We start from the raw sequence: 23,945 nt of genomic DNA on the forward strand, positions 1-23,945 counted from the left end.
TCGGGTTTGATGCCATGATTAGTTTTTAAACTTTTAATACAAATAATAATAAGATTAATAATAATAACAATAACAATAACAACAATAATAATAACAATAATAATAACAAGATTAACAACAATAATAATAATAACAACAATAATTATAAGTTTATAACAATAATAATAAATTAATTATAACAATAATAATTAATAATTAATAATAACAATAATAATAATAATAACAATTGAGTTAGATCTTACAACGACGCTTCAATGCTTTCCGGTAATTCCCGAACTAATAATTTTTTTTTATAATTAATTTATATAATTGAGAAATAGAGAATTAAAGATTATATATGAGATGTTTTTTTTTTTTTTTGGAGAAATAGAGATTATAAGAGAGTAGAAATTGAGAATATGAGAAATTGAGAATAAGAGAGTAGATGAGTTGTGGAAAAAAATGGAGGAGGAAGTGGAGTATTTATAGTAATTAGGATGGTAAACTAGCCGTTAATATGGCCATTGGAGAAAAATAACCGTTTTTTAGCCGTTATAGCCGTTGAAGCCGTGCAGTGCCGGCGGACCGAGTTTCGTGCCGGTTTCAGGTTTTGGTGTTCACAGTACGGCCCACGGCCCACCGGTGGGCCGCCGTGCCAGGCCCGTGCCGACACGATCCGTGCCCACCTCTAGTGTTGACCATATAAGATAAATACTTATGAAAATACTAACACCAATGTGTTGAGCATAATAGATTACGAAAATATATCATGTGTGATATATTTTCAATATAAATAAGATACGATATAATTTTCTAGTTTTTATTTAAACCTTGGTAAAGTAAAGGGTGCTTTAGTCAATTAAAAATACTAGAGTAACAAAATTTACCACGGATTACTTGGTAGATAAAGCCAAGAACAAAGGTAGGGTACAGTAACAAAGTTTTTAGTGTTTACGCTCCTTCATCCTTGCCTAGTTTTCGCAGACGATGGGCGGAGGCAGTAGAGTCGGCGGCGGCGGCAAATCAAGCGTAGGAGGGTGGTTGTCACGCTCCCGATTATTCCGAGGTTACAGTTTTATTTTCCGTATTTATTCTCTCTTTTTCGTTTGCCATAATTTGGATGATGAATTTCATAATTGTTTTGCTTTGTATGATCATCAATTTGTTTTATTTTCCGTTTAGATTAGCTGGATATGAAATTATGAATGAGGTCTCGTTTAGTCTTAGAGGTGAGCAAATTAGGTTTCGGGCGGATTTCGGGCTGAAAAGGCGGGTGGTTGGGCCCGGTGGTTTAAGACTCGGGTCGGGTATTTCGGACCGAAAGTACAAAAGGCCCGGTTGCAAGGGTCGTCCGGGGTTTAATATTGTCTGGTCATCTAGATTCTGAGTTGCATTTTCATGTAGTTCGCTCTATGACCACTTACAGAATCTTCAACTCTCTGAACTTTTTGTTTGCACCTTTACTACTTGGAAGGCAAAGGTACAAAAGCTGGTAATTTGGGGACTCCATAAGCCGTTTCCCAATATTTAAGGCGCACCAGCCTTTTGTTTTCAGTGTCTCTGATGAACTCGGGGACTCCATAAGCCGTTTCCCAATAGTCACATATCGATTTCAATCACCTTCATTAAAGTTTGCTTTGGTTGTCCTTTACCTTTCACCTTCCTCTATCCGATCCTTTCCAATTTTCAAGTCTCCTCATCCAAATTCATAAGATTGGGGCCTTATATAATAAAACAAAGAACAGCCTATTCAGCTATGTAATTCCTCACCCAAATTCCGTTATGCGGGCGAACAAAGATTGTTCTAATTTATGTTTATCCAATGCTACATTTTATCCTTATTCCATAACTAACATATGATAAACAGTTTGTATCCTGTACAAGTATGAAAGCCTTAGTTTGTGATCTGATTAACTTCTGCAATGTACACCCTCTTTTCTTTGTTAAGTTTCATTATCTTCACTGAATTGAGTTGAAGTGGCCTGACCCTTTTTTTTTTTTTTAATTGTTATTAGGGATCACACAGAAAGTAACTTTTATATGAGTCAAATTGTGAAAGAATTCAAACTGACGTTGCTTCAATTTGATAACACTTTTTTGTAGAATTGCATGTCAATCTGTGATTTTGGTTGAGGAAATGAGGCTTATATGATTGTTTTTAGGAAAAGTGGAAAACAATAATCCCACCTTTGGGTGGTATTCTGTTATGGACTGGTTTTTTTGGGCAGAAAATGTATAAAGATGGTGTGTGATTGTGGTGAATAGAAACGGCAGAAATAAGGAGAAAGTAGAGGATTACACTAAAATATATTATCTTGTTCTGGCTACTTCAGTGCGCCCCTTGATATGGATCAGTTTTTGGGTGGATTTCAATGACAGGAGTTTCAAAGGTTAACTCCCCTTAAAAATATCAATTTTTTTCTGGTTTAATTAAATAAACAGAACTTTATAGTGATTTATTTACAATTTTAAGTTTTTAACTACACAAGTTCAACTTTAACTACACAAGTTCAACTTATTAGTAGAATTAAGTTGTTTTATGGAATGATTTATAATTGATTCCAAATTATTAACCATTGGAAATCTTGTACCATGTTTTCAGGATAAGACTAGGAGCATCTTTTTTTGTCCTGATTTGCAACCTTAATTTTAGTAGTTAAACACGTTAATCATTCTTAGCTGATATGATTGAATGGTGCTGGGGCGAGAAACATAGATCTATTAGAAGTTGCATTGGTTAGGTACAATCATACAAAGATGTTGTGATGTTGGGGTAGGAAGTTGTGGTGGCAGGGGTTGAATTTTTGGATGAGGGTGGTGCTGTACAATTACAGAAGATGTGAGCTGCAAAGATATTGATTATATTTTATAGTTTTAAGCTTTTTAAGAAAAATGAATATCTAAACCAATGAAAACTTGACAAGTGCTACAATTAACTTGATATATCGGTTACCATAGCTTAGCAACAGGTAAAAGGCTTGTTTTATTAAGATTGAAGTTAAAGGTAGGATTATTTTGAAATTAAGTAAATGTGGGACTATTTTGAGAAGACCACCCAAAGGTGGGATTATTGTTTTCTATTTTTCCTTGTTTTTATTGCTCAATTATGTCACAAATTTTCAGAATATTGTCCCAACTTTCTTTTCGCTCAATCATGTATTGTACTCTTGTTTTACCCTATATCATGTATTGCTCAATCTTCATACTCTTCCTTTCAATGAAAGTCCTTTCTCACGTTATTTTACTTGGCCTTGAAACAGCATTGAAGCTTGGAGGACCAGGCTACTGTAAGTCGAAATTTTTTCCATTGTTTCTCTTTTATGTATCATATTTTATAAATCATGGGGCTCAATTATATATACGGGTGCTCTTATTATTTTATGATCATTCTTGGAAGCTCAAGTATCATTAGGACATAATTTGACTGAACTAAAACAAGGCCTAACTCTACTACAATTAGAAACCACATCTTAAATACAAGCATTATTGCAAGAAAGAGGCCAGGACATGAAATACACTAATTACTGTTAGATTAACAAACATGCATGGGGAGCAATCTTCTTCCTTGAATGATGATGAAAGTCTATTGGAAGGAGATGAGCACACTTGCTCTTGTTGCCAACTTCAAAGAAATAATATAAATACTACAACTACAACAACAAAGCCTTAATCCCAAAATAATTTGAGGTCGGCCTTAAAAGATGAATCAATATATAGAATGTAGAAGGCGTCAGCATAAATACTCTCTCTAAATTCTTCTCTGTTTAAAGCCATATTTTTATCGCAAAATGATATAAATGTGCAAAGATATAAATAATAATAATGTGAATGTTATGTTATTTCTTCCAGATCATCATGACATGCTTAAGCAAGTTGCCGTTTTACGGGGTTTATCAAGTGTTGAAGAGCTTTTAGCCTCCCTGGGAAAGCAAGAGAGTGGCATGTCAATTCAAGAAGAACTTGCTTTTCTGAACAAAGAGCTTGGGACTACAACAGTTACGCGGTGGTTCGTAGCCCAGTCTTATTCTGGAAATAAAGGTCGTAAGAGGTGTGAGGATCTCTTCAAGACTTATATGAAGGTTTGTTAGCTTTGCCATATGATTTTATAATTCACTTTAATTTTGTAGAAAAATGAAGACTTCTAAAGATTTTGTCTATTGTTGTAGGAGGTTAAAGAGTATGGGGAACCTTGCATCTCTACTGTATCTCATTTGACAAAGTATTGTGGCTATGAGCTTAAGGATTGCAAGGAAGAGAAACTATAATTTTTCTTCCATCGTTATGATATTTCTGCTTGATTCTTCTTGTAACTACTTCGTATTTATTACAGTAAGAGAACTAGTATCTATTTAACAACTAAACATCTATTTTTTTGCACTTTGGTTTGGGTTTAAAAAAAATATTCAAATCAATTTGCGAACGCGTCATTATTGCTAATAACAATAATAATAACTATTATTTTTATTGTAGTAGTTGTAACTGTTTTTATTGTTATTATTATTTTCTCCTGCATAAATGGTGCTTCGTAGTACATATGTACTATCCATTTTTTTGAACCAAATTCCCTAAAAATTGTATAGCGACGGAGGGAGAATAACAATTAGTGTACGTATTGAAGCTAATTAGTTTGACATCTCTTATATTTTATCTCTTTTGGTTTAACTATTACTTCAATTTATGGTTGTAAACTGTTTGGAATAAGACGAACAACATACTGATTCAATCATTGATCCATGTCGATTACATTCAAATAATCTCATTCAATAGTAAGTGTATAAGACTTAGTCTTTGAAAAGAAAGATTTGCTCACATAATCTCATTCAATAGTAAGTAACCAAGTCTTATAGTTGCTCAGATTCAATAGTAAGTGTATAAGACTTGGTATTCGAAAGAGTACTCTAAATTATCTTGTAGAATTATACTGATGTTAACACATCAAAAAATTTAAGATATTAGATTAAAAAAATACCTCAGGGAATATAGGATCAAATTGACTAGATTAATACTATTTATAATTAAAGGATAAAATTCATATACCTGTAATAAATTAAAACGAAACATTATTATTGCTAATGAAATAATGAAATTTAAGATTAATTTAATAATATAAGCCTAACCATTCATATTCACTTCGTTAATAACTACATATTATATCAACAACCATAAATTAATAGATAAAACACAATAAACTTTTGAATCAACATATTTGGGCTTTGGTTAATCCTCCACCACACATTTGCTTCCCTACTTGTCCAAAGTTTTATTTCAATTTTGATCTCTTTAGTAAATACGGAGTAATAGCGGAGTTAAGCTAATAATTAGGTATCAAAATTTGAGGATTTTCTCCTTTTGAGTACTTTTTTTTCTCTTCACCTTTTGGGTACTCTCCCCCACAAATCATGTAAGTTAACTACAGGTATGATTTAACTCACCAGGCCATTAACATAATATTTAATTTTTTTTATAAAAAAAAAACAATTTTTGTTTATAAATATCAAGAAACAAGAAAAGGAACAAAAGATAAATTCAATATTAACTCGTACAAAATAAAATGAAACAATTAAAAGGTTATGATCAAGATCAGATTTTGATTCAGATTAAAAACAATAGATACAACACTTAAAAGACGTACGCGGTCTCAAAACACAAATTCTCCAAAAAGGCGGGTGTACGTTAATGTATTGTAAAACGGATTAAAGTTATGTTAAAATTACTTAAAGTTACCCTTTATACTGCAAAAGTTATAATTTTTCTATAATAAATTTTATCTTACAAATAAACTTATAATGTATTAGATTAATCATATTAGTTTTTATAATATGTGATCACGTATCTATAAGAAATTACACATTAAAACAAAATTCAAAGAAACGATAAATTAAAAGTTACCCTTTAAGTGGTTAAAGTTACCATAAAAATAGTTAAAGTTACGCTCAAATTGATCGTTTTACAATAAAATTAATTACATACACAAGACTTATTCGTCCCAAAAATTGAAAAGATGCAAGGAAATAATATCACATGATTATTTTATTAATCCTCAGACTTTGATCAAGAATTAAATCCAAAAATAAAATCATAAATATATACTAAAATAAATATTTTACAAAATTTGCTCTTTAAAATTATTGTATGAATACATATATGGAGTAGAGTACATTATATTTATAATTGGTCATTCTAAAAGCAAGCCACGCAATAATGACACTATATAAAACAATGTTGGATAAAATAAAACTTATATTTATCCATAAAATTGATTTTTTTAAATAACAAGTTAATTATATTAGGATTAACTGTGATATGGTGAAGGGTATGATTACTAACCTAAATTTGAGCATGAGTACCTAAAGGGTGAAGAAAAGTGAGTACTCAAAGGGTGAAAACCCTCAAATGTGAGTACCTAATTGTTAGCTTAGTCAGGAATGGTGTAATACATACTTGCTTCTACACTCATTTCCTTTTTTCTTGTTTTATTTTAGGCTTTTGTCATTCTCTTACACTATACGTTTAATTACCTACATGTTCAAAGTTTAGCTTTAAGAATCTTAAAATTTTGGAATGGTTTGAAATAGTGGTTACAACTTCGCCTTTAACCCTTGTGGTCAGGTTGGAATAATCCTTATATCCCTCCTTCTCCCATTGTAAATAGAACTTGTAAATATGCACCCGCCTGAAAAATAATACCCCCATTGTCAATAGAACTTGTAAATATGCACCCGCCTGAAAAATAATACTCCCATTGTAGTTGATACTCACATTATGACATGTAAATTATACGAAGTACTAGTATAAAAAAATAAATTATGACTTGCTTTATGGGTCCATTCTATTTAACTTAATTTTTCTTATCATCTTAACTTATTAATATTGATCCGAACTTATTAATATACTTATTGATTTTTTTTTTTTTTTGAGAATGCAATACTTATTTTTACTTATTAGAACTTATCAGAACTTATTAGTATTGATTTGAAATTATTTGAACTTATTAGTGTTTCGAGGTTTTTTGATGTCCTACGGGAGAGTTACAATTCCAAGACTGGTCTCTGGACGTCTGTACCTGCAAAATAGTGGAGACTCCGGGTGGGTGGAGTTCCGCCTCCAACGATCAAGTTAGAATGTGTATGGAGTCTGTAAAAAGTGCAGAAAGTAAAGTATTTTCTCGGATCCCGAGAGAATATCTGCAATTAATGATTGCTCTGTTTTTTTGCGTATATTTTTGAATGTGTCCCATGATGGGAACATCTCTCTATTTATAGGGTCTCGAAATGTGTGTCGTCATCCTATGTTACGGAAACCTAGGAATGCATGGCTTCCTCGGGAATTGGGCTAGAAAAGCCGCCATTTTACCCAATCATTGGGGTTGCCACGTGTCAGCATGGGATTGGTTCTCTGGGAACCTCTCCTGAGAATCTCTCTAGTAAACCCACCGCCTGCTTATTAATTTGTTTAATTTTGTTTGCAGGGCAACACGTCTAGGCCCTCTCCTGCTTCCCAGCCGGACCCCAAAGTCTGAAAGTAGACGGCTGGGGACGTCTCCACGCCTGGGAATGCCAGGCGGCCTTCTGCTGAGAAGCAGAATAGGAACCCCCCTTAGTGGGGTTAGGACGCTTGTTACCCCGGCGACCAGTCGGCCTCCAAGGGATACTAGAGGTAGTTGCCTTTCTTTTTGTGAATTTGATTGAAGGGTCGCCTGTTTTATGAGAACCAGGCGGCTTGTTTTCCTTGTTTTGACTGAATTTAACCAATCTATTTTTGTGCAGGCGCCCCTGTTGAGATTGACCTGGTCCAGATGGCCAGGACTATGCTGCGCTCCATTCCTGCTAAGGAGAAGGACCATGTGCCAGGAGTCGGCACCATGAATTTGGAGGCCATCCTGGCTCTCCTGGCTGAGGTAACTTAGCACTTTTTAATGCTTTATTGGTTTAAGCCGCTTGTTTATTTGACACCTATTTTAATTTGACGCTTGGTTTAACTGACGCCTGGTTAACTAACGCCTGCAGACTATGCTCCGCGTGCAAGGGCTCCATCGGCCCATTAATGAGAAGAACCGAGAGGTAAAGTCTGCCAAGGCCATGGCCGCCTCTGATTTTGACAAGGCTATGTTCCAGATAGCCCAAAATGAAATCTTACGACTGACATCCTTTATTCTCAGGCGTCAGCCAATTTGCAGGTCAAGAAGGACCTTGAGGCGGCCAGGGCCAAGATTCAAGAGCTGGAGCATTCCTTGGCGGCCCTTAGAGAAGAGATGGAGCCTCTCAGGTGGGCGGAGAAGGAGGCAGAAAGCCTGCGTAGGCGCCTTAACAAGCTAAAGAGCCGCCTGCAGACTCAGGAGGCGGACCTTCCTGCTCAGATTCAAGCTCAACTGTCGGAGGCGGAGCAAAAGGACAAGGAGGCCCTCGTCCAGGACATGAATGATGACTATATGGCCATTATGAAGAGGACCTGGGCTGCTCTATTCCTCAACTCCAACTTTGAAAAATGGGAGAAGCTGTTCGCCGCCTGTTCTGACGCCTACAATGCTGAAATTCTTGGACAGATAAACCAAACAACACTATCTTACTTGAAGTTGCTATCTTACTTGCTATTCAACTCATAACCATTCTCATAACTAACTTCAACCCAAACAACTTTTCTATATCAAAATGTCTTCTTCGAGAGCTATATCAAATATAACCAAACTCAAATAAATCAAAAACTTTAATCCAAAAGTTCCAAAAGGTGAAATAATTTTTGACATGAACGAAGAAGATGTTAAAGACATCAATGAAGAACAAGAAAATGAAAATATTTATGATGATATTATGGACAAAGCATCGAAATTGGCGATGGCGGGTGCTACGGTCGAGTACACCTTTAAAGCCGGCGCGGTGGCAAAAGCGTATGCCGAGGGAGATGTTACTTTTGATAAGCTCAAAAGAAAGCTCGGTGTCTCGGGTTCGGATGCATCCTACCATGATGTGAACAAGATGCTTGAGGAGGCAACAGGAGATGCGGAGGAGCAAGAAGAGGTGCTCAACAAGATTGATGAGGAAAAGAAAGCTAAGGGAAAAGAAAATGTGGAGGAGAGTGAAGATGAAGAGGAAGAAGAGAGTGATGAGAGTAAGAGTGATGAGAGTGAAGATGATGAGTAATAGGGGTTGTTTTAGTATAATTGTATCCTACGCCCTAACTACTAAGTATGTTTTTTTAGAGAGTTACTAGCTAGTATGGTTAAAGGTAGCCATGGGCCGTGCCGGCACACGGGCGGCACGGGCATGGCACGGCGGAGGCACGGCCCGGCACGAGCACGGCTCCGGCACGGCACGGCACAGCGGCCCAGGCGTGGGCCGTGGGCCGTGGGCCGTGAACAACGATTTTGGAAATCGGCACGGCACGGCACGGCCTTTGGCACGCAGGCACGGCCCACACGGCACGGCACGAGGCACGGCTCTAGGCACGGCACGAGGCACAAATCTAGGCACGACACGAGGCACGGGCACGAGGCACGAGGCACGGGCACGGCACGAGGCACGGCACGGCACGTCCATTTTCTCCACTCTCCAACAGCAAAAAACGGCCATATTAACGACTATATTAACGGCTACTTTGCTTCCTAATTACTATAAATACTTCACTTCTTACTCCATTTTTTTTCACAACTCATCTATTCTCTTATTCTCATATTCTCTAATTCCTACTCTCTTAATCTCTTATAATCTCTACTTCTCAAAAAAAAAAATACATCTCATATAATCTTTAATTCTCTCAATTATAAAAGTTAATATAAAAAAAAATTATAAGTTCGAAAATTATCGGAAAGCAATCGAAGCGTCGTTGTAAGATCTAACTCAAAGTTATTTTAATTTGTTATTGTTATTATTATTATTATTAATTTATTATTATTGTTATAATTAATTTATTATTATTGTTATAATTATTGTTCTTGTCACTAACTCACTATTATTATTGTTATTGTTATTATTATTGTTGTTATTATTGTTGTTATTGTTATTACTATTTGTATAATTAATTTATTATTTATTAATTTATTGTTATTTGTATTATTATTGTTGTTGATATTATTATTGTTATTATTATTAATCATGGCATCAAACCCGAGCCCTTCTTCCTCCTCTAGAAAAGCCAAGTCAAAACAAACTAGTACTAGTAGGGAATCACCAAATCCAAACACTTCAATGCCCCCTTTTCAACCCCCAAACCATGGGAGGATTTCAACAATTTAACGATATATCTACTTGGAATGTGTCTAGTTTGGGATTTCAAGTAAACCAATTCTCGCCTTATTTATACGGCTCACAACAATGTGAATTTTCTTATCAAACTACCCAATATAGCCAAATAAATGCCACCGGGTCAACTGAACAATCCCCTGAAATTCCAAACACCCAAATTCCAAACACATTAGAATGGTGTACCGAAGAGGAAGTTGTCAATAGCAAGCGAAAGAGTAATGTTTGGGGATTTTTTCTATTAAGTAGAGATGGAACTACGGCCAAGTGTAAGACATGTAACAAAATTTTCTCGGCCGATACCAAGGGAGGGACGGGACACCTTAGTAGACATGTAAAAAAATGTGGTGGTCCGTCTAGTGATCCAACTCAACCCAAAATTTCTCAATTCCACCCACAAGGTTTCACTTATAGTTATGAGAGAGATAGAGATGAACTTGGGAGAATGTTAGTACATGCCGAACAACCTTTTCTTTTTGCCGAAAATGATCCCTTCAACAATTACATCAACCGAGCACTACAATCCCAACACAAAAAATTCTCTAGAAAAACTGTCCGGTCGGCTGCCATGCATGAAATCTTTTCTAGAGTACAAAATTAAGTTACATGATGAATTAAGTAATCTTACTTGTAGAGTTTCTTTGATTGCTGATGCATGGGATAGTGGTTACGGATATCACTATTTGTGTGTGACTTGTCATTGGTTGGATAGTGATTGGTTGTTACAAAAACGCATTATTCATTTTAAAATGCTTGAATACCCCCACATCGGTCTTAATATTGCTCATCATTTAATGCAAGATATTGATGCATATGATCTTAGGTCAAAAATCATGTCTATGACTTTTGATAATGCAACTTCTATCACATTTTGTGCAAATTTAGTTAAATCACAATTGACCGATGTAATATTAGATGGAGATGCACTTCATATTAAATGCATTTGTCATGTTCTTAACTTGTGTGTGAAGGATGGAACACAAGCAATTGGTCCATTTTATCAAAAAATTAGAAATGCTATTTTGTCTATTAACAGTTCTAACATGAGATTTCAGGAATGGAAAGGTTTTTGCAGGCAACAAAGGATAAAAACTATTAAAATATCAACGGATTGCGTAACTAGGTGGAACTCCACCTATGAAATGTTGAGTAGGGCAATCGAGTACAAGGGTCCATTGACAATTTTTTATAATCAAAAATTTCCACAATATGCTTTACTAGATGATGATTGGTCTAATTGTGAAAAATATATGCAGTTTTTACAATTATTGTATAGTATGACACATTGTTTTTCTTCTGTTTATAATCCTTGTTTCTCATTCTTTTCTTAGTAATGCATGTTTACTTGCACAACTTTTCGATGAACACCGATTACAACATGATTATGATGGATATCTTCCATCAATTGAGCTAAAATGGCGTAAATATTACGCTACTATTCCTATGATTTATATTTTTGCTTCTATATTAGATCCTACGTAAAAGTATGATGGCACATTTTTGTTAATTGATATTTATTTTCAATGCATGAATTTTTAAGATGATGTTGATTCTTATAAAAGTAATGTAACCGATCAATTTTTTTCCTTATATAGAGTGTATGAATCTAAATATGGATCCGTGACTCGATTTCCTCCTTCTCAATCATCCAAAAACGTAAGTAAAAAGGCCAAAGGTTTATTTGCACAAGCTGCTAACATGATGTCTAAGTTTTCAGGTACCAAATCATCATCTAGGAGAACACAAAGCGATGTTTCAGAATTGCAAATGTACTTAAGTTACGACTTCATGAAAGGCATGGACGAAGAAGAGAAGTACGGCCTCGACATCCTTGATTGGTGGAAATCACAAAGCACGAAACATCCAATTTTGGCGGCAATGGCACGAGATATTTATGCTATCCAAGTCTCCTTCGTTGCCTCCGAATGAGCTTTTAGTGCATGAGGGAGGGTTTTAGATGATAGAAGAACAAAACTAAAACCCGAAACACTTGAAATGTGTGTTTGTTTCAAGGATTGGTTGGATGCCGAAACTCGCTGCCAAGATCGTACTTATGCACAAAACGACGACGATGAAGGAACGTTGGGTTCTACTAGTTCTCAATCAATACAATTGGCCGATCAAGAAGAAGAAGACGAAGACGAAGACGAAGACGAAGAAGACCAACAATAATAATTAGATTATTACATACTATTAATTATAGCTATTTTTTGTATTATTGCACCCTATATAATAAAATAAGCTATAAAGTTAAGTTATTCATCAATTTTTTGTACGATTTTATCATTATAAATTAGTGTATTATCGATTTATCGTACCGACTTATAATAAAATTAAATAAGTTATTCATCAATTTTTGTGTTATCGCACTCGTAAATTTTTAAATTATGTGCATTGTTACTTTTGCTAAATAATAATAAATATGTATAATAATAAGTTAATAACATAAATAATAAAGAGTAAAAGAACTATAATAAATTAATAATAAAAAGCACATTAACAATATAATAAATTAATAATACAAAAACATAAACATAAATTAATAAAAATATTTAAATATACTTATTTAATTATTTTACAAGTTTTTTTTTTAAAAAAAAAAAAAAATTAAAAAATGGGCCGTCACGGTGCCTGGCACGGCACCGCACGACAGGCACGTGGGCCCACCTCCTCGTGGGCCGTGCCGTGCCGTGGGCTGGGGTGTGCCAAAAGTGGGCACGGCACGGCACGTCCCACGAGGAGGTGGGCACGACACGACACGGCACGAGCCGCCACCAGGCACGGCCCGTGGCGGCACTGCACGGCACGATGCCCACCTCTAAGTATGGTGTTGGTTGTTGATTCAAAAGTTTATTGTGTTTTATCTATTAATTTATTGTTGTTGATGTAATATGTAGTGATTAACGAAGTGAAATGAATGGTTGGACTTTTATTATTAAATTAATCTTAATATTCTTGGATGATATGACTGTTTTAAGGTTTGCACTTCAACTCTTCAAGGTTAGGATGCTATTTCTACCTTGATTTCAAAAGTAATTACCTCAGCAATAATGGAAGAAAGGAAGCTCAGAACACGCTTCAATGGAAAACTCAGATTGACCTTCAATGAAAGAGCGTAAAAGCTTAAAAGCAAAAGTGGAAAAATGGCAGGACAATAACAGAGGAAGAAAGAGAGAGAAAACGGAAATGAATGAGTGATGGCAAGTGAATTCAGGAAAAGTAGGACTGACCGCTGAGGTAGAAAGCAAAGGAATTCAAGATCCAATGGCAAGACCACAAATAACATCCCAAGACAAGGACAAAACCGTTCGCACACTGCCCTACTATTCATAAGGAACAGTTCTGCTGATCTTCTCACTTTTTAAAGAGTGTAGATTAAATTTGAATTTTGGATACAGTGGGAATAGATTTGTTACACCAAGTAAATCAACAAGGGACAACTTCCCTTAGCCAAAACTCCTACACAGTCAACACTTAGACAAAACTTGATCAAAATCAACAGGTCTTAAAAACACAACATCCAGAAAAATAAGCAAAAAAGTAAGGGAGTTGTTATTCGTCGCTCGCAAATCATCGGGCATCGCTCGCATTTTGGACTTGAAATACCTAATTTGCCCCTTGCTTATAAATATTCACGAAACTCACGGACTTCACATATCACGCTCGTATTTCTCTCTCTAAATTTTTCTCTCTCTAAAACTCCTATCCTCTCTAAAAAAAATCTGAAATCAAATTTTTTTTTTAAAATTTTTGGAAAAAAAAAGTTTGTGAAATTAAAATAAAAAAAACCACAAACCAACAACTTCAATCAAGTATCGTTATGGCAGACAGGCGGCGCATAAGGCTGACGTTCGGTGGTCGTGGCGGCGGTGGCGGCGGCGGAGAACAGGTAATTCACGATCGAATTTAATTATTTTTTTCCGGAAAAAGGGGACATCCGCCTGAAATTTCCGGATGTCCCACGGAATATCCTGAAATTCCAGGCAAATGTCCCCTTTTTCCAGTTTTTTTTTTTTTTTTTTTTTTGTTTGTTTCTTATTTATTTCTGTTATTGCATAATTTAATTTGTTGTTGTTGTAGTTGTTTATTAAATTTGGTGTTGTTGTAGTTGTTTATAAAAATAATTTAGTTGTTGTTGTTGTTTTCTAAGATTATTTTGTTTTTGTTGTTGTTGTTAATGTTGTTTTTGTTTGTGAAATTATTTTTTCATTGTTGTTGTTAATGTTATTTTTGTTTGTTAATGTTTTTGTTTTTGTTGTTGTTGTTGTTGTTGTTAATGTTGTTTTTGTTTGTGAAATTATTTTTGTTTTTTGTTGTAGGGTTTTTTTTTTTGTTTTTATGTTTGTTTGAAAGTTTTTGTTTTTTTTTTCTTGGGTTGTGTATTTTTTTTTTGTTTGTGATGTTGTCGATTTTTTACGTATTTAATATAGATCGAGAGTTCGGGAGCTCGTCACGTAGTATCTAGACGTTTGAATGCGTCAGTTAGGCGGGAGTCAAGCCGTTTAGGAAATACGGCCGAACCGTTTGAACACCAGCAGCAATATGGGTCTGCTGGTAACTGGTCGGGGGAGCCTGAGCCACAACGCAGCCTCCCCATGTACTCGTCAGGTGGAATGCCTGCATCTGACGATGAGGAAGACGGGCGGTCAAGCCAGGCTGACCGCGATTTAGAGTATGACCCTCCGTATTATCATACGGTGTATAGGGGTCTGACTGGAAGGTTTGCCAGCAGTAGTCAAACCAGTCAGCCTTCCACCAGCGTAGCAGAGGCGTGGGTAGTACACGAGCCGATGCGAGGTGGTCTTGAGGATGGGACCGTTATCCCTAGTTTTGGGGGGCACGTGGCTGCGTATATATGGGCCGGCCAGGAGCGTAATGTTTTGCGCTGTTTGAGCAGGACACAGCTGTGTTCTGAATTGGTCACTTGGCGAGGGCGTCTTTCCCAGGAGCATCTGGAGCTGATTGACGGTAGTGGTCTGTCGCACCTGCCTGGGATCATGTTTAGGCGTTTTGATTGGCCGTTGATTTTAGCTTTTGTTGAGAGATGGAAGCCCGATACGAACACTTTTCATATGCCATTTGGCGAGATGACTATCATGTTGCACGACGTGTACAACATCCTAGGGCTTCGTGTAGATGGTGGCCTGGTTTCTGCTACTTCGAGCACGGACATCCTATGGGACGCGTGCTTGGTTACCCTGGACATGACTGCAGAGGAGCTGGATGAGAAGCACGGGACGAAGACCATTTGGCAGGGTAGTGGGATACTGACCGAGAAGATTGTGGAGTCGACCCTGGAGGCGCAGAGGCCTTTTAGTGCCCATTACAGTGCGTACCTGTGGTTAGTACTTGGCGGTTGTCTGCTCCTGGACAAGAGTGGTAACCGTATGCATCCGTCCCTCCTCAGCGAGCTTGTTGTCGATGATCTGTCGGTGACTGACTACTCTTGGGGCTCAGCGACTCTAGCGTATTTGTATCGGCAGTTGGGTACGACATCTAGGAAAGATGCCGATTCGATCGCTGGTTGTCTCACGCTTCTTCAAGCGTGGATCTACGAGTACTTCCCGTGCTTCCGGCCTCAGCAGGGTACCTTGACTAGGGAGCTCAGTGTTTCGTGTGCGTCTGCTTGGGATGTTGGGGCAGGATATGCCCCAACAAGAGCATGGAGCGCCTCCTCGCTTTTAGTGCTAGGTTGGATCAGTTGACCGACAATGAGGTCAACTGGCTCCCTTACGGAGTTGATGTTGCACGACGAGTGCCCGCCACCTTATTTATTGGCTGCATCCAGTATCGAGCTATCATTGAACCATATATGCCTGATCGAGTGGTCCGGCAGCTGGGGTTCGTCCAGGACATTCCGAGGACTATTATCAGGACTGAGAAGGCTAAGAGACCAACCAACCTGAAGATGTATCGGGTTGAGTTTCCGACCGAGATGACATCGGTGATGTGGACTCGGTTTGTCCCTGGAACGTCGTTCAGTGTTGTTCTAGGTGCCTTGACTCGACTTGGTGGTGGAGGTCCTATGGTAGCCCTCGGTTACATGCAGTGGTTGTATCGATTTTCCCATCCTCGTATTTCTCCGAGTAGGTCGTCATCTGACAGGGGTCACCGGCTTCCAGAGAGGACTAACACGGACTATGTAAGTGCTTGTGTTTTTTTATACTTTAAATGTCATTTATACTATTGTGGTTTATATACTTACTGCGTTGTTTTTTTAATTGCAGTTGATGGGTCGGTCGATGGAGGTGATATGTAAGTCACTAGATAATCCTGGGAGCATGACGCGGGACACCAAGGCAATGGCTGAGCAGCTGGTAGCAGACTGGAAGACGATGATGGGGTTGTGATGACACTTGTCTTCGTTTTCCTTTGTATTTGGGACTGTATTTATTTTTTTTCACTGGATGTTGATGACACTTTGCTGGACTTTGTTGTTATTTTCATTTTTATTGTATTTTTTTTTTGTTAATGACACTTTTCCTTTGTATTTTTTTTTTGAATTATTATTTTTATTTACTGTTTTATGTTACATAGTTATTTGGTTCATCTGCTCAAAATAATTTTGTAAATCTGATTAACATAAGTACATAAATCTGATTAAAATAAGTACATAAATATGATTAAAATAAGTACATAAATCTGGTTAAAATAAGTACATAAATATGTTCACTGGGTAAATAGTGCATCCCACATGTTCCTACGAGCCTGATCCCATCCGTGAACACTGGGCTCGTGGTTCTCTGTCCACCATCTTGCGATCGGGGGAAGAGGTGAGTTCTCTGCAAGCTCAAGACAAATGAAGTGGGAAGCCCCAACAGTAGCGATCGCAAATTCTCGGCTGGGTGCTCTTACCGTGTTCCGTGCACGCAACGGTAATACAGTGAGGCAAGGGTAATAGCAGGTCGGTACGGTATCGACACCAAGAATAATAACCATTGCGTTGAACCACGTAGAAATAGGAAACAAATCTTGAATTGCAACCATCCAGTGCCGTGAATCAACAGCCCCACCATCCCATTGGATACGTTCCACATTCAGCCCTACCCTTCCTAACCCGTATATCCTCTCGTACAAAGCCGAGTGAGAGCCGACCTCGTTCGCTATAATTTCCCGAGCGTCATACCAGCGCGCTTGACCACCGAGGAAGAACTCCGCCACACAACGAAATCCATAGTTACCGTCGCCAATGACATCCTTCCACCCCATGATGTAAGGCAACTTCGGTCCTGGTAGCAAGTGCAAATACCTGCATTAGCTGATGTCACCTGGATCTTCTGCTCCTGCACTACATTCATGTTTACGATATTAGTATGTAACATAAGTTAAAATACGTGAAAATAACAAAGTTAACTGCAAGTCGTACCTGTTTGTTGCGCACCAGATTGAGTGTATCGACGATCCACATGTTCGAAGTAACTGAGATTACGTCTTGTATCGTTGTTCCTTCGGCGACCTCGAACGTTGTGGTTTGCTTGTGGTTATTCAAGGTGTGAAAGGTCCGGATGCAGCTCCTCCTCGATGATGCGAGACACATTTCTAAGCACAGCACGATCACTACTGACGACCTCATCAACCAGGGAACGAAAATGTGCAGCTTCCTCGTTCGAGTCGTTAACGAACTCCGGTTCATTAACACCAAGGTCTTCCAGAACGGATGAATTTGCCTTGTATACAAGCCTGTTTCGGCAACCAGCGAATCATATATCTGGAAAGCACAAGGAAAACCATGGGTCACAGGCATTGCACATCCACAGCGCTCATGCACCTGGTAACTCAGCTCTCTCATCCTCCTCGTCTCGCCATCCAGAACTTTCAAACAATGATGGGACATCCTGCCATTAATACGAGACAGTGGCAACTGTTTGTACATCTCACCAATCTTCGACCTTGACCCCTCCAAAGAGTTACGAATGGCAATGATCTGGTTGCCAATATGACAATGCACTCGGGCCCATACAGTATCCAGCGAACGTGCCAATGATTAACATTATAAAAATACCGTTAGGATTTACAAATAAAAGAACTAAAACAAAGTATATACATCAACTACAAAATTCAAACAACAAACCTGTCGAAGATTTGAACCACATCTTAACAGCCGAATGTTGACTCTCGACTCTGCAAGTGCTCGTGTTATCGAAGTGCAGAACCTGGTTCGTCCAGAATGTCACAAATTTGATCTTATGACAGAGCCAGGTTCTCTCGACATAGGTAATCACATTTGGGAAACTTGCCCACCGAGTTTTCAGTCTATCTACAACAGAATCATAAAGCGCCTCGGTTGTAGCGTCCATGACACGTTTCCAAACACCGTTTTTGAATTGGGCCCCTATCTTCTTTTTCTTGAACATATTAGTGACCCGAGCCTCCACGTCTTTGTTAATGTGCCATCGACACAACAAATGCGACGTCCCGGGAAACACTTCTCTCAATGCAGCACAAAGACCGAGCTCACGGTCTGTCAGAAGCACCGATGACTCCTTATCATACCCGATCAACTCTCTCAATCTCTGTAGAACCCAACGGTAGCTTCCCGTGCACTCATTGCGCATGAACACATAACCCACAAGGAAATTCAGATTTGTGGGTGTCACACCAACTATCTCAAGGAACGGGATCCCGTACCGGTTGGTCTTGTACGTCAAATCCATACCGATCACATGCGGGTAAGTGCGTAGTATGTTCACCGTGACTGGGTGAACCATAAACGCGTGCTGGAGAACGCCTTCATCATCGGACATGACCCAGTAAAGATACTTGCTTTGTCTCGCCAAATGCAAAAATTGTTGGACGACTCCTCTCCCGTCGGACATCTCCGCCCTGAAGTCATTCCGGCAATTGTAGATATGCCGGATGTTTGGATGATCGTCAGGAAATTGCTCTGCAATGGTCGCCATGATGTTACGCGGCGCAACCTTCGACTTCGTCATGTCGCGGACAACCTTCTTCGTATCCGGACTCAAGCCACTAATCTTACGATGACCCTCTGGATATACGATTATTGGGTGATTATGGGTCCCAGTTGCATCGTTTTTTGCCCAGATCCTCCAACTATCGTTAACAAGCACGTAGTAAATCTTGATGTAGAACAGACAACCAATAGCTTTCGTTTTAGTGTCCCTCCGAACTGCGTTCTCGAGATCCCTCGGCTGGCTCTTTCGGCCCCTATCACACCTCAAATACCGGTATGGCCGACCATCTCTGTTTTTGCAATAAGATGATTTAACAAGAACAAATCCCAGATTTAGGGCAACAACATCCGCCCAGTTAACGGCATCATCGAACGTTGGAAAAACCGTGTCCGTGACAAAATGCTCACTATAGTTCACACATTCGGCGCCGTTTTCGTTCTCCGAACCCTATAATAATAAAACCCCAATAACATAAATAATCATAACTACAATAATAAAAATAACCATAAAAATAATAACAATAATCATAACAATTCAAAAAAAAATAACAACAATAATAATAACAACTATAATTATAAAAATAATAACAACACTAACAATAATAATAACAACACTAATAATGATAATAACAACACTAATAATAATAATAATAACAACAACAACAACAACAACAACAACAACAACAACAACAACAACAACAACAACAAAACAACAACAACAACAACAACAACAACAACAACAACAATAATAATAATAATAATAATAATAACAATGCTAATAATAATAATAATAATAATAATAATAATAATAATAATAATTATAATAATAATAATTATAATAATAATTATAATAATAATAATAATAATAATAATAATAATAACACTAATAATAATAATAATAATAATAATAATAATAATATTAACAACATTAACAATAACAATGATAATATCAACACTAATGCTAATATTAATCATAATAAAAACACTAATACTAATTTAAGAGAAATTACAACACTAATAATAACAATATTAATAATAACAACTATGATAATAATAATAATAATAATAATGATAATAATAATAATAATAATAATAATAATAATAATAATAATAATAATAATAATAATAATAATAATAAATAACAATATTAATAATAACAACCATAATAATAATAAATAACAACACTAATAATAATAATAAAAAAACTAAGATTAACATATTAATACTACTATTAATCAATAAAAAGAAAAAAACAAAAAAAAAAACACCAAAAAAAAAAAGAAAAAATTATAGGGGACATCCGCCGGAATTTCCGGAACTTCCATGGATCCGCCTGGAATTTCCGGATCTTCCATGGAGGATCTGGAAATATCAGGCGGATCCTCCATGGAGGATCCGAAAATTCCAGGCGGATGTCCTTTGAACAGAAACAAAAAAAATTCGCGAACTTATAGATTCTTCCGACGATGCCTCCGGTGTACGATCGTTGGCGTCGTTCCACATATTAAACCCAGAGATTAATGAACGGCTTCAAAAAAAATTCGATTTGAGGTGAAATCGCTCGGGAATTTTGCGGCTCGGGTTTTTTTTTAAAGAAACTAACAAATATGATGCTCGGTCATGTTTTGAGGAAGCTCGTGTTTCATTACAACAACCCGGGCCTTCCTTATATAGAAAAAATCGAGCAAAGGGCAAAATAGTAAAATCACTTTAATTTGCGAGCGATGCCTGGTAATTTGCGAGCGACGAATAGCAATTCACAAAAGTAAAGGGAAAGCTGCAATCATATGTGAGAGTGTACAAAAACATAACAGACTTACATTGAGCACTTGCCAAGTTTTTCGGGAAACTTCCTGGTTATATGCCATATACACCACCGATGCCTAGTACCAGGCATCACCTCAGCTAGCGGTCTCCTCATGGCAACCGGCTTGATCAGTCAATATGGCTACAGGAGCCCTATTATTCATGCTAGCCAACCACTTCATGAAAATCTAAGAAAACGTATCTGAATCTTCACGAGATAACAACGCACACCCAAGCAAAATTGTTTGCCCGTGGTGGTTAACTCCAACAAAATTAACAAATGGGAGCTCGTAATCATTGGTTAAATAAGTTGCATCGAAACAAACAACATCACCAAAGTCATCGTACGCCGCACGACTCCGTGCATCAACGCAAAATACATCCTTCAGCCGCCCTTCTACATCAAGCCGTGGAGCATGAAAAAAATTGTCATTCCCTGCTTGCATCTTATCAAAATATTCCATCATAGCCACATCATCACCCCTGACCATCTTTAACCTTCTAGCCTTATAAACCTCATGCTGTAAATCCTTGACAGTCAACGGCATTTCCCTCTCCGTTCCCAAGCAACTATGTATTTGTGTAACAGGTACACCCTTGTCAAAGTAATTCAACAACTTCTTTCGAACGGTGGAGGTCATATGCTTCATATGATACTCCTTAACGAGCTTCGAGTTACTAGGGGACGGCTTGTGCCTCTCATGTTTCAAGTTCACCCCCCTCACTACCCACTCTCCTTCTTCATTAACACTAGCATATACCATGGCAGGGCACTCACATTTTTTGGACGTCCTCTTGCCACACCCCAACTCATCCTCACCTTCTACACCATCTACAACTCCACCTGTACCTGAAACATCCATGGCCATAGCCTTTTTCTTAGCTTCTCTCCTTGCCCTTATATCAGGTCTACCCTAACACTCACACCTCCAAGTCGTGGCTATTCTCTTCTTCTTGTCCTTCTTTGAATTTACTCCTTGCACCTAGCAACGCCAAAACCAATCTGCTTAGCATAGTCCTTATAATAGGATTCGACATCTTTCCTGGTTTTAAATACCATACCAACTTGAGGTGGTTCTACCATTGTAACAACAGTTATGTTATTACTAGCAACAATAGTTTCGATTGTCTTAATTGTCTTCATAGGAGAAATATATTGACTTTCACTATACATTTCTGACTCATTGTTTTCTACATCCTCAAAGACAAATTCATCAAGTCCCTCAACCTCGTTGAAACCATTCCCAATCAATTTTACTCCACTACTCCTATCAACTATGTCAACATGCTCACTGCCCCTGATTATAGATGGCATTTCAGGATGCCCATCACCCCTAACAAAGCATCATAATCATTACCCAATCAACTATAGCTTAGCAGTTTTGGGTCCAATTTCACAAATTAAATTGGGCCAAGTCCAAATAACTCAATCACAAGCCCAATGTAAAGGTCCACTCCCATCCAAAGCATGCTAAGGGGTCAGTCAAGGCCCAGTCAACTTGGCAAGCCCAATTGACTTCATGGCCCAGTCAACATCCAATTAAGCAAAGGTATAAAAGCCATTAATTTGGTCCATTCTCTCTAATGCACACAAAGCCTCAAGCACTAAATATCTTGCATAGCTTTCTCTCTAAAAAACATACTGACTTTAGCATCAGAGGGGCCTTCCTCGGCTACACCCCTAAGGCTAGTTTACGTGTGTTTGCTGTGCAGGAAATGCTCGGCTCCACTGCTTATTGGACCGAGACCAAGTTCTCACGAGATAAAAGAGCCTCCCGAGGTTCTATTGTTTTCATCCGAAACAATTTGGCACCGTCTGTGGGGAGCTTCACAAAAATTCGCGTCAATAAACCACTTTAGCAATTGGTAGGCTGTCGCACACCTAACAAAAATAACAAAAACCTAACTAAACCTCCTAATATGTAGTAGGGTAAGTCAGGGTCGATCCCACAGAGAAGGTTGGACTAAACAATGGTTTCTATGAATTACAATAGCCGAATCAAGATAAAATAATGAGTTGAATAATATATACTATGAACTAACAAAATAAATCTAATAATAATAAAGACTCTAGAATTAAGTATTACCGCTAATAAAATCAATACAAGATAAATTCCTACCCCAATCAATTAATTATATGCTCACAAGGAAAAGTAATCCCTAAATAATACCAAGGACCTCTCTCGAGTATCAATGGCTTCTCTAACCCACAATCAAGCCTATTCTCATGGAATCATGCAAATTAGAGACATTAAGCACATTACTCTAACTTCCTAATTATCCATTCAACTACTCTCGTGATGAATATCAAACCCTTAATTGATCTATTCAAATCCGTTAAAACCCAACTCTCGCTGCGATTAAAACAATGGAATAATAACAATACTAATTATCTCTAATCTAGTATTGGCATAAGCGCAATCAATTAAGCATGAACAATATAAATAATTAATTGAGAATTTAAAAGAATAAATCAAGTATTAACCATATTAGGGTTCAACCTAAATCTAGAACAACAATCTACTCTAAGATATTAACAAAAAAAAACAAGAACAATAAATAATAAAGAAAACATGAATAAATAAAGAGATTAAAAGAAAATACTGAATCTTGAATTGAATTGAAGGTAGAAAGCTTGAATCTTGAATTACAAAAGTAGAGGAAATAATAGAGAGAAAATAGTTCTTCCAAAAGTAAAATTAATATCCTCAAAATAAAACTTAATGAGATAATAAAACCCCACTTAGTATAAATAAAACCTAGAAAAGATAAGAAAATCGGCAAAAGCTTGGCGCACAAGAATCTGAGGAGGCACGGACGTGCCTCATCATAGGCACGGACGTGCCTCTCTAGAAATAAAAATCGCTGCAGAGTCTGTCTTCCAGGCACGGACGTGCCTGACTGCTGGGCACGGACGTGCCTGCTTTGCTGCGCGTATCACTCATCTTAAATCAGTCATAACTTCATATCCGAAGCTTCGTTTGAGGCGTGTAATATATCGTTGGAAAGGT

The 23,945-nt window shown here is 37.5% G+C and overlaps 1 protein-coding gene across 1 annotated transcript; it reads left to right on the forward strand.

Moving 5' to 3' along the window:
* The first annotated feature begins 804 nt into the window (after positions 1 to 804).
* Positions 805 to 4,391, forward strand: LOC110695432. Its single transcript, XM_021872662.1, has 4 exons — positions 805 to 1,045; positions 3,240 to 3,266; positions 3,829 to 4,058; positions 4,146 to 4,391. Exons 1-4 carry the CDS (start codon positions 967 to 969, stop codon positions 4,242 to 4,244), a joined length of 435 nt encoding a protein of 144 aa, XP_021728354.1. The 5' UTR covers positions 805 to 966; the 3' UTR covers positions 4,245 to 4,391.
* Positions 4,392 to 23,945: the final 19,554 nt, after the last annotated feature.

This window comes from Chenopodium quinoa, unplaced genomic scaffold, assembly GCF_001683475.1.
Source record: "Chenopodium quinoa cultivar QQ74 unplaced genomic scaffold, ASM168347v1, whole genome shotgun sequence".
In the NCBI taxonomy this organism is placed as follows: Eukaryota; Viridiplantae; Streptophyta; class Magnoliopsida; order Caryophyllales; family Amaranthaceae; genus Chenopodium; species Chenopodium quinoa.

Excerpts from the sequence above, each read along its gene's own strand:
- LOC110695432 (XM_021872662.1), top strand. The coding sequence starts at position 967 with ATGGGCGGAGGCAGTAGAGTCGGCGGCGGCGGCAAATCAAGCGTAGGA. Across the intron at positions 1,046-3,239 it reads ACGCTCCCGATTATTCCGAG|CATTGAAGCTTGGAGGACCA; the intron begins GTTACAGTTTTA and ends GCCTTGAAACAG. Across the intron at positions 3,267-3,828 it reads GCTTGGAGGACCAGGCTACT|ATCATCATGACATGCTTAAG; the intron begins GTAAGTCGAAAT and ends TATTTCTTCCAG.